This window comes from Entelurus aequoreus, linkage group LG06 (assembly GCF_033978785.1).
Source record: "Entelurus aequoreus isolate RoL-2023_Sb linkage group LG06, RoL_Eaeq_v1.1, whole genome shotgun sequence".
Taxonomy (NCBI): domain Eukaryota; kingdom Metazoa; phylum Chordata; class Actinopteri; order Syngnathiformes; family Syngnathidae; genus Entelurus; species Entelurus aequoreus.
In genome coordinates this window covers 78,022,692-78,035,611 of record NC_084736.1, presented here as the reverse complement: position 1 = coordinate 78,035,611, position 12,920 = coordinate 78,022,692, and the positions used below count along the sequence as shown (strand labels likewise).

At 39.5% G+C, this 12,920-nt stretch overlaps 1 protein-coding gene across 1 annotated transcript in view; it reads left to right on the top strand.

The window, feature by feature from the left end:
- The first annotated feature begins 2,798 nt into the window (after nt 1–2,798).
- tet3 (tet methylcytosine dioxygenase 3) overlaps nt 2,799–12,920 on the top strand; it is a 112,453-nt gene continuing 102,331 nt past the window's right edge. Inside the window, exon 1 of the mRNA XM_062051595.1 lies at nt 2,799–3,158. Within this exon, the coding sequence (XP_061907579.1) occupies nt 2,799–3,158 (360 nt within the window). The remainder of the gene's footprint in view (nt 3,159–12,920) is intronic.

Genomic DNA, 12,920 nt, shown 5'->3' with positions numbered 1-12,920 from the left:
GATCCACTGTGGACTGGACTCTCACACTATTATGTTAGATCCACTATGGACTGGACTCTCACACTATTATGTTAGATCCACTATGGACTGGACTCTCACTATTATGTTAGATCCACTATGGACTGGACTCTCTCACTATTATGTTAGATCCACTATGGACTGGACTCTCTCACTATTATGTTAGATCCACTATGGACTGGACTCTCTCACTATTATGTTAGATCCACTATGGACTGGACTCTCACACTATTATGTTAGATCCACTATGGACTGGACTCTCTCACTATTATGTTAGATCCACTACGGACTGGACTCTCACTATTATGTTAGATCCACTATGGACTGGACTCTCACACTATTATGTTAAATCCACTATGGACTGGACTCTCACACTATTATGTTAGATCCACTATGAACTGAACTCTCACTATTATGTTAGATCCACTATGGACTGGACTCTCTCCCTATTATGTTAGATCCACTATGGACTGGACTCTCTCACTATTATGTTAGATCCACTATGGACTGGACTCTCACACTATTATGTTAGATCCACTGTGGACTGGACTCTCACACTATTATGTTAGATCCACTATGGACTGGACTCTCACACTATTATGTTAGATCCACTGTGGACTGGACTCTCACACTATTATGTTAGATCCACTATGGACTGGACTCTCACACTATTATGTTAGATCCACTGTGGACTGGACTCTCACACTGTTATGTTAGATCCACTATGGACTCGACTCTCACACTATTATGTTAGATCCACTATGAACTGGACTCTCTCACTATTATGTTAGATCCACTATGGACTGGACTCTCACACTATTATGTTAGATCCACTATGGCCTGGACTCTCACTATTATGTTAGATCCACTATGGACTGGACTCTCTCACTATTATGTTAGATCCACTATGGACTGGACTCTCACACTATTATGTTAGATCCACTATGAACTGAACTCTCACACTATTATGTTAGACCCACTATGGACTGGACTCTCACACTATTATGTTAGATCCACTATGGACTGGACTCTCACACTATTATGTTAGATCCACTATGGACTGGACTCTCACTATTATGTTAGATCCACTATGGATTGGACTCTCACACTATTATGTTAAATCCACTATGGACTGGACTCTCACACTATTATGTTAAATCCACTATGGACTGGACTCTCACAATATTATGTTAGATCCACAATGGACTGGACTCTCACACTATTATGTTAGATCCACTATGGACTGGACTCTCACTATTATGTTAGATCCACTATGGACTGGACTCTCACAATATTATGTTAGATCCACTACGGACTGGACTCTCACACTATTATGTTAGATCCACTATGGACTGGACTCTCACAATATTATGTTAGATCCACTATGGACTGGACTCTCACTATTATGTTAGATCCACTATGGACTGGACTCTCACTATTATGTTAGATCCACTATGGACTGGACTCTCACACTATTATGTTAGATCCACTATGGACTGGACTCTCACACTATTATGTTAGATCCACTGTGGACTGGACTCTCACACTATTATGTTAGATCAACTATGGACTGGACTCTCACACTATTATGTTAGATCCACTGTGGACTGGACTCTCACACTATTATGTTAGATCCACTATGGACTGGACTCTCACACTATTATGTTAGATCCACTGTGGACTGGACTCTCACACTATTATGTTAGATCAACTATGGACTGGACTCTCACACTATTATGTTAGATCCACTGTGGACTGGACTCTCACACTATTATGTTAGATCCACTATGGACTGGACTCTCACACTATTATGTTAGATCCACTGTGGACTGGACTCTCACACTGTTATGTTAGATCCACTATGGACTCGACTCTCACACTATTATGTTAGATCCACTATGGACTGGACTCTCACACTATTATGTTAGATCCACTATGGCCTGGACTCTCACTATTATGTTAGATCCACTATGGACTGGACTCTCTCACTATTATGTTAGATCCACTATGGACTGGACTCTCACACTATTATGTTAGATCCACTATGGACTGGACTCTCACTATTATGTTAGATCCACTATGGACTGGACTCTCACAATATTATGTTAGATCCACTACGGACTGGACTCTCACACTATTATGTTAGATCCACTATGGACTGGACTCTCACAATATTATGTTAGATCCACTATGGACTGGACTCTCACTATTATGTTAGATCCACTATGGACTGGACTCTCACTATTATGTTAGATCCACTATGGACTGGACTCTCACACTATTATGTTAGATCCACTATGGACTGGACTCTCACAATATTATGCTAGATCCACTTGACGTCCATTGCACCGGTCGCCCAGGGGGGTTGAGTTTCTTCTTGCCCTGATGTGGGATCTGAGCCGAGGATGTCGTTGTGGCTTGTGCAGCCCTTTGAGACACTCGTGATTTAGGGCTATATAAGTAAACATTGATTGATTGATTGATTTACTGTACATTAAAGCTATGGGGTTTGTTTCGTTCTTATTTCTCTTCCTCTTTCTTTCAGACGATGGGTCCAGGCTGACTCCGGCACGCCAATGTCTCAACAAGTCTGGGTTTTGCTGCCTAAACTGTGGCGGACCCCCGACCATTCCTTGGGGTAGCGAGAAACAATGGCCACCAACTTGAAAGTTACTCCTTCAGAGTCTGCGAGTCATCCTGACAGCCCGTTGGCACCATTTGGTCATCGAGACCTCCACTTAGAAACCTACTTTATTGTATAGCAAAGAAGACTTTTCAGCATGTCCAAACCAAAGGCAGAGGGCAGTCTAAATTCTCCAGACGTCCATGACTTTTTCAGCAACAAAGTTCCCACTCTGCTCATCCACAGGAAATCCTTGGAGAAGGAGTCTCCTCTGAGCAAGTACATAGAGAGCGAGCACCAGCAAGCCGGCCTTTTCTCCTTGTCCCCGACCGACACCCCCCTAGATGCCACTTCTGACCCCCAAAAGAAGAGGAGGAAGAAATGCGGCGGCTGCACTCCGTGCTTGCGCAAGGCGAACTGCGGTGCGTGCGGCAACTGTCAGAACCGCAAGACGGGCAAGCAGATCTGCAAGCTGCGCAAATGTGAAGAGCTAAAAAGGAGACGAGACATCTGGCAAGTGAGTGGAAAACATCTGATATCACCGTTCTTTTGGATTATTGAGATATGAATAGGGTTGGGTATCGTTTGAATTTGAACGATTCCGATTCCGATTCTTTGTTTCGATTCCGATTCCTGACGATTCTCGGTTCCGATTCTTCTTGTACCATGCCGGGATCAATGTGTTTGACCGGTAGTCCCTGGAAGGTGGTATGTATTTTGGGTTGAGAGTTTTCACCATATCCCTGCAAACATAAACAAACTAGCCTAGTATCAATTAGCTTAGCTCTAACGTTATTGCTTAACTAACCTAAATGTTGGAGATTCCACCTCTGAAAAGGGATGCAGTCTTTTGACTACGTGTGCAGTGACCTTTCTGTGGCACTCTTCCGTCTGTGGCACCGACATCTTCCCCATTGCCGCTACGGTGAACGGAGTACGCTGAGCACATCGCGGAGCCTGGCTAGCAGGTTGTAAATTGTCTATGAAAAAATACGCGGGCTAATTCATTAGCTGCCTCGACGTTGGTGCAAAACACATTATTTATTGCATGTATATTGTTTTACTTACCGGATTCGGACCGCAATGCAGTCACCGAGGTGCCGGGCTGGGCGTCGAAGCCAGAGGAAGAGGCACAGGAGGACGGTCGGCGCAGCGCGTCGAAGACGGGACACGCATTTATTTGTACTCGGAGGTGCTTCATCATGTTCGACGTGCACCCTCCTAAGCACGAAACAGTCCTGTCGCACGTGTTACATTTCGCCGATATTTCATTTTTTTTAGTAAAATAAAGCCACACTTTCGACCGCCGACGCCCGCTATCCACTCGCTCGGCTACATAGGCTCGGCTATGCTAACACTTCCGGCGGTGGGCGCTTCTTCGTTGGTGTTTAGCGGCTTCTTCTTCCGGTCGGCGGACTTATTCTTTTTTTCCGGTCGGCGGACTGGGTATCGAAACTAGGAATCGAAATTTAAACTTTTGAACGATTCCGGGAGAATCGGAAAGTTAGTCCCGGTTCCAATCGATACTCGATACCCAACCCTAGATATGAACGTGGAGGATGATTCTTTGCACTACATTTAGAACAGTGGTTCTTAACCTGGGTTCGATCCAACCCTTGGGGTTCGGTTAGTCGGCCTCAGGGGTTCGACGGAGCGTCCGCCGCGGAGGGCGAGACACACCCGACTCATTGTGTCAATAAAAACTTCTCCCTAACGGCGCATTATGGATACGGCAACCGCAGAAGTCACACTTATTTGCAGGTGTGTCATTTGTTGTGAGTTTATGCACTGAGTTGGTTTTGTTCTTTGAACAAGGTGATGTTCATGCACGGTTCATTTTGTGCACCAGTGAAAAAAGACATAGCTTTGTCTTGAATTTGAGAAAAAAAAACATTTTATTTTTCACTAAAGAAGGGTTCGGTGAATGCACATATAAAACTGGTGGGTAGGGATGATGTTTGATAAGAAATTATCGAGTTTGAGCCCATTATCGAATCCTATAATCGAACCGATTCCTTATCGATTCTCTTATTGAATCCAGATAGGTTGTTGTATATGAAAAAAAACACAATATTTGGTTTAACAAAAGCTCACTTTTATTTTATAAGAAAAAAAATAAATAAAATAAATAAATAAATAATGACTGTTACCCCCCTAAAAAAAAAAAAAAAATATTGACTGTTGTTACCCAAAGTATATTAAGTGGGATTTTTCAGAAAAACAAATATATACAGTAACACAAAAACAACCTGTCTCTGTGATCACTATAGGTGAATAGCCATGCCTTGAGGCGTTTTTTACGGTCCATTATTTTTGCTGCTTGTGTGACAGCACAGGAAATGACGTAGCTCAGTCATAAGACTGAGCTACATCATTTCCTGTGATGTCCCACAGGGCATTTCTTGTGGGACGGGATTCGTTCCCAGGGATTCGAATACAGGACCAACTCTTTTTCTTTACTATAGTGGCCTCGATTACGGGAACCGGTTCTCAAAAAGGGATTCGAGTCCATGGAATCGGTTCTTTTCTTATCGAACAACCGGGAGAACCGGTTTCGAACATCATCCCTACTGGTGGGGTTCGGTACCTCCAACAAGGTTAAGAACCACTGATTTAGAACATATCCTATAAATCAGAGATGTTCAATAATGGCTTTTTTGCCGATATTACGATATTGTCCAACTCTTAATTACCGATTCCGATATCAACCGATACCGATATATACAGTCGTGGAATTAACACATTATTATGCCTAATTTGTGATGGATGCATTAAACAATGTAACAAGGTTTTCCAAAATAAATCAACTCAAGTTATGAAAAAAAATGCCAACATGGCACTGCCATATTTATTATTGAAGTCACAAAGTGCATTATTTTTTTTTAACATGCCTCAAAACAGCAGCTTGGAATTTGGGACATGCTCTCCCTGAGAGAGCATGAGGAGGTTGAGGTGGGCGGGGTTGGGGGGGGGGTAAAAAGAGGAAAATAAGCAGATATTAACAGCAAATGAACAAGTGGATTAATAATCAATTTTTACAGTTTGTCCTTTATAATTTTGACAAAATAGAATGATAAATGACACAATATGTTAGCTCACCGGTGTCACAATGTAAACAAATGCCATGGGTGGATCGACACCTGACATCCACTGTAATGATACCAAATACAGGAGTGTATCTAGTCGATACTACTATGTATACATCGATATTTTTTATCGTCAAAAAATCTTTTTTCCTTATTTTAAAATTCATATTAAGTTTATAAACTCAGGAAATACGTCACTGGACACATGAGGACTTTGAATATGACCAATGTATGATCCTGTTACTACTTGGTATCGGATTGATACCCAAATTTGTGGCATCCTCCAAAACTAATGTAAAGTATCAAACAACAGAAGAATAAGTGATTATTACATTTGAACAGAAGTGTAGATAGAACATGTTAAAAGAGGAAAATAAGCAGATATTAACAGCAAATGAACAAGTGGATTAATAATCAATTTTACAGTTTGTCCTTTTTCATTTTGACAAAATAGAATGATAATTGACACAATATGTTAGCTCACCGGCGTCACAATGTAAACAAATGCCATGGGTGGATCGACACCTGACATCCACTGTAATGATACCAAGTACAGGAGCGTATCTAGTCGATACTACTATGATTGTGATATTTTTTGGCATCACAAGATCTTCTTTTGTTTTTAAAACATGTATATTATGTTTATAAACTCAGGAAATATGTCCCTGGACACATGAGGACTTTGAATATGACCAATGTATGATCCTGTAACTACTTGGTATCAGATTGATACCCAAATGTGTGGTATCATCCAAAACTAATGTAAAGTATCAAACAACAGAAGAATAAGTGATTATTACATTTGAACAGAAGTGTAGATAAAACATGTTAAAAGAGGAAAATAAGCAGATATTAACAGCAAATGAACAAGTGGATTAATAATCAATTTTTACAGTTTGTCCTTTATAATTTTGACAAAATAGAATGATAAATGACACAATATGTTAGCTCACCGGCGTCACAATGTAAACAAATGCCATGAGTGGATCGACACCTGACATCCACTGTAATGATACCAAGTACAGGAGCGTATCTAGTCGATACTACTATGATTGTGATATTTTTTGGCATCACAAGATCTTCTTTCGTTTTTAAAACATGAATATTATGTTTATAAACTCAGGAAATATGTCCCTGGACACATGAGGACTTTGAATATGACCAATGTATGATCTTGTAACTACTTGGTATCGAATCGATACCCAAATTTGTGGCATCATCCAAAACTAATGTAAAGTATCAAACAAGAGAAGAATAAGTGATTATTACATTTAAACAGAAGTGTAGATAAAACATGTTAAAAGAGGAAAATAAGCAGATATTAACAGCAAATGAACAAGTGGATTAATAATACATTTTTACAGTTTGTCCTTTATAATTTTGACAAAATAGAATGATAAATGACACAATATGTTAGCTCACCGGCGTCACAATGTAAACAAATGCCATGGGTGGATCGACACCTGACATCCACTGTAATGATACCAAGTACAGGAGCGTATCTAGTCGATACTACTATGATTGTGATATTTTTTGGCATCACAAGATCTTCTTTCGTTTTTAAAACATGTATATTATGTTTATAAACTCAGGAAATATGTCCCTGGACACATGAGGACTTTGAATATGACCAATGTATGATCCTGTAACTACTTGGTATCGGATTGATACCCAAATGTGTGGTATCATCCAAAACTAATGTAAAGTATCAAACAACAGAAGAATAAGTGATTATTACATTTAAACAGAAGTGTAGATAGAACATGTTAAAAGAGGAAAATAAGCAGATATTAACAGCAAATGAACAAGTGGATTAATAATACATTTTTACAGTTTGTCCTTTATAATTTTGACAAAATAGAATGATAATTGACACAATATGTTAGCTCACCGGCGTCACAATGTAAACAAATGCCATGGGTGGATCTACACCTGACATCCACTGTAATGATACCAAGTACAGGAGTGTATCTAGTCGATACTACTATGATTACATCGATATTTTTTATCGTCCAAAAATCTTTTGTCCTTATTTTAAAATTCATATTATGTTTATAAAGTCAGGAAATATGTCCCTGGACACATGAGGACTTTGAATATGACCGGTATATGATCCTGTAACTACACGGTATCGAATCGATACCCAAATTTGTGGCATCCTCCAAAACTAATGTAAAGTATCAAACAACAGAAGAATAAGTGATTATTACATTTGAACAGAAGTGTAGATAGAACATGTTAAAAGAGGAAAATAAGCAGATATTAACAGCAAATGAACAAGTGGATTAATAATCAATTTTTACAGTTTGTCCTTTATAATTTTGACAAAATAGAATGATAATTGACACAATATGTTAGCTCACCGGTGTCACAATGTAAACAAATGCCATGGGTGGATCTACACCTGACATCCACTGTAATGATACCAAGTACAGGAGCGTATCTAGTCGATACTACTATGATTGTGATATTTTTTGGCATCAAAAGATCTTCTTTTGTTTTTAAAACATGTATATTATGTTTATAAACTCAGGAAATACGTCCCTGGACACATGAGGACTTTGAATATGACCAATGTATGATCCTGTAACTACTTGGTATCGAATCGATACCCAAATTTGTGGCATCCTCCAAAACTAATGTAAAGTATCAAACAACAGAAGAATAAGTGATTATTACATTTAAACAGAAGTGTAGATAAAACATGTTAAAAGAGGAAAATAAGCAGATATTAACAGCAAATGAACAAGTGGATTAATAATCCATTTTTACAGTTTGTCCTTTATAATTTTGACAAAATAGAATGATAATTGACACAATATGTTAGCTCACCGGTGTCACAATGTAAACAAATGCCATGGGTGGATCGACACCTGACATCCACTGTAATGATACCAAGTACAGGAGCGTATCTAGTCGATACTACTATGATTGTGATATTTTTTGGCATCAAAAGATCTTCTTTTGTTTTTAAAACATGTATATTATATTTATAAACTCAGGAAATATGTCCCTGGACACATGAGGACTTTGAATATGACCAATGTATGATCCTGTAACTACTTGGTATCGGATTGATACCCAAATGTGTGGTATCATCCAAAACTAATGTAAAGTATCAAACAACAGAAGAATAAGTGATTATTACATTTGAACAGAAGTGTAGATAAAACATGTTAAAAGAGGAAAATAAGCAGATATTAACAGTAAATGAACAAGTTGTTTCATGTCACAGTTTCATAGTTGTCCATGCCATAGTTCATGTTAGTTGTTTCATGTCACAGTTTCATAGTTGTTCCATGCCATAGTTCATGTTAGTTGTTTCATGTCACAGTTTCATAGTTGTTCCATGCCATAGTTCATGTTAGTTGTTTCATGTCACAGTTTCATAGTTGTTCCATGCCATAGTTCATGTTAGTTGTTTCATGTCACAGTTTCATAGTTGTTCCATGCCATAGTTCATGTTAGTTGTTTCATGTCTAATGTCACAGTTTCATATTTGTTCTGTGCCATAGTTCATGTTAGTTGTTTCATGTCACAGTTTCATAGTTGTTCCATGCCATAGTTCATGTTAGTTGTTTCATGTCAGTTTCATAGTTGTTCCATGCCATAGTTCATGTTAGTTGTTTCATGTCAGTTTCATTGTTGTTCTATGCCATAGTTCATGTTAGTTGTTTCATGTCACAGTTTCATAGTTGTTCCATGCCATAGTTCATGTTAGTTGTTTCATGTCACAGTTTCATAGTTGTTCCATGCCATAGTTCATGTTAGTTGTTTCATGTCACAGTTTCATAGTTGTTCCATGCCATAGTTCATGTTAGTTGTTTCATGTCAGTTTCATAGTTGTTCCATGCCATAGTTCATGTTAGTTGTTTCATGTCACAGTTTCATAGTTGTTCCATGCCATAGTTCATGTTAGTTTTTTCATGTCACAGTTTCATAGTTGTTCTATGCCATAGTTCATGTTAGTTGTTTCATGTCTAATGTCACAGTTTCATATTTGTTCTGTGCCATAGTTCATGTTAGTTGTTTCATGTCACAGTTTCATAGTTGTTCCATGCCATAGTTCATGTTAGTTGTTTCATGTCACAGTTTCATAGTTGTCCATGCCATAGTTTATGTTAGTTGTTTCATGTCACAGTTTCATAGTTGTTCCATGCCATAGTTCATGTTAGTTGTTTCATGTCAGTTTCATAGTTGTTCCATGCCATAGTTCATGTTAGTTGTTTTATGTCACAGTTTCATAGTTGTTCCATGCCATAGTTCATGTTAGTTGTTTCATGTCACAGTTTCATAGTTGTTCCATGTCATAGTTCATGTTAGTTGTTTCATGTCACAGTTTCATAGTTGTTCCATGCCATAGTTCATGTTAGTTGTTTCATGTCACAGTTTCATAGTTGTTCCATGCCATAGTTATGTTAGTTGTTTGTTTCTTGCTATGCTGTAGTTTATGCTAGTTGTTTGCTTCACGCTATTGTCACGCAACCCTCTGCGTAAGTCTTGTTTATTTCATGCCACAGTTAGAGAGTTTTTGCCTGTTAGATTAATAAATATGTTCCTACCTGCTACCCTTGTCCCGAAAAGTCCGTTTGCATCCCGGGAGAACAAACTTCACAGCAAGCTGACAGAAAAATAACAAAAACATAATCCAGACCACAGATCATGACAACAAGGGGATTAATAATCCATTTTTACAGTTTGTCCTTTATAATTTTGACAAAATAGGTAGATAAATGACACAATATGTTACTGCATATGTCAGCAGACTAATTAGGAGCCTTTGTTTGTTTACTTACTACTAAAAGACAAGTTGTCTTGTATGTTCACTATTTTATTTAAGAACAACATTGCAATAATAAACATATGTTTAATGTACCCTAAGATTTTTTGTTAAAATAAAGCCAATAATGCCATTTTTTTTGTGGTCCCCTTTATTTAGAAAAGTACCGAAAAGTATCGAATTACATTTTGGTACTCAAATACTGATATCAGGACAACCCTACACGCAAGTATCGCTCCCATACTGATACTGCCCGTGCTATCAGTGCTGTGGATTATTGGATGTAGAAAGTATTGTGTCATGTTGCTGTGCTGTAGTGAAGTGCAGATACTGGCTAAGTCAATGATGTTAAGCTCTGCTTTAAACGCTGCCATGCAAAAGCTTTCTGCTTTCTTGTGTATGCAGTTTGTGTGTTTGAGGAGTGCAGGCAACCACGCTGGAGAATTCCACTATTTGCCTCTGCTTTGTCCTTTGACCTGGGCCAAGGGTGGGGGGTTAACCTTAGGCTATTTTGTGTTTGTGTGTGTGTGTGTGTGTGTGTGTGTGTGTGTGTGTGTGTGTGTGTGTGTGTGTGTGTGTGTGTGTGTGTGTGTGTGTGGGTGTGTGTGTGTGTGTGTGTGTGGGTGTTGGAAGAAAGAGTGCTCATTCACGAGTGTGCAGTGTGTGCGCGCGCGTGGCTAAATGTGTTTGTATGTGCATGGCGGCTTTGAAAGGCGGGGGATGGTGGGTTTTTAAAGTCAAGAAGGAGGAAGATGTTAGTGAACGGTCAGCGGTTGGGGGGAGAAAGAAACAGGAAAAACCCGACTCGGCGAGGAAAAAAACATGACGTGGGAACGGATCCCCTCTAAGATGTGAAGTCCAGTTAAACGTGTGTCGTTTTTTTGTAAACATTGGAGTTAGTGGAAGTGAAAATTGTATTAGCATTCCCATAGTCAGTGTTTTCATAATAAATAATACAAACCCCGTTTCCATATGAGTTGGGAAATGGTGTTAGATGTAAATACAAACGGAATACAATGATTTGCAAGTCATTTTCAACCCATATTCAGTTGAATATGCTACAAAGACAACATATTTGATGTTCAAAATTATAAACTTTTTTTTTTTTTGTGCAAATAATCATTAACTTTAGAATTTGATGCCAGCAACACGTGACAAAGAAGTTGGGAAAGGTGGCAATAAATACTGATAAAGTTGAGGAATGCTCATCAAACACTTATTTGGAACATCCCACGGGTGTGCAGGCTAATTGGGAACAGGTGGGTGCCATGATTGGGTATAAAAGTAGCTTCCATGAAATGCTCAGTCATTCACAAACAAGGATGGGGCGAGGGTCACCACTTTGTCAACAAATGCGTGAGCAAATTGTTGAACAGTTTAAGAACAACCTTTCTCAACCAGCTATTGCAAGGAATTTAGGGATTTCACCATCTACGCTCCGTAATATCATCAAAGGGTTCAGAGAATCTGGAGAAATCACTGCAGGTAAGCAGCTAAGCCCGTGACCTTCCATCCCTCAGGCTGTACTGCATCAACAAGCGACATCGGTGTGTAAAGGATATCACCACATGGGCTCAGGAACACTTCAGAAACCCACTGTCAGTAACTACAGTTGGTCGCTACATCTGTAAGTGCGAGTTAAAACTCTCCTATGCGAGGCGAAAACCGTTTATCAACAACACCCAGAAACGCCGTCGACTTCGCTGGGCCTGAGCTCATCTAAGATGGACTGATGCAAAGTGGAAAAGTGTTCTGTGGTCTGACGAGTCCACATTTCAAATAGTTTTTGGAAACTGTGAACGTCGTGTCCTCCGGACCAAAGAGGAAAAGAACCATCCGGATTGTTATAGGCGCAAAGTGTAAAAGCCAGCATGTGTGATGGTATGGGGGTGTATTAGTGCCCAAGACATGGGTAACTTACACATCTGTGAAGGCACCATTAATGCAGAAAGGTACATACAGGTTTTGGAGCAACATATGTTGCCATCCAAGCAACGTTACCATGGACGCCCCTGCTTATTTCAGCAAGACAATGCCAAGCCACGTGTTACATCAACGTGGCTTCATAGTAAAAGAGTGCGGGTACTAGACTGGCCTGCCTGTAGTCCAGACCTGTCTTCCATTGAAAATGTGTGGCGCATTATGAAGCCTAAAATACCACAACGGAGACCCCCGGACTGCTTACTGCGGGGTTCGTTCCCCCGGGATGCAGAGGGACCACTCCAGACAAGGCGTGCAGGTAGGAACATGATTTCATCTTCAAAACACGTACCAAAAACAGAAAACAAGTAGATGGGAAAACGTGCCGATCGCCCGTGAAGTTAAGGTACAAAACTAGCACCGGAAGCATAAGTTAGAAGCTAAGAAACAAGAAATCAACCTACTTGACTGCTGCATGAAGCCAGGACGAGTG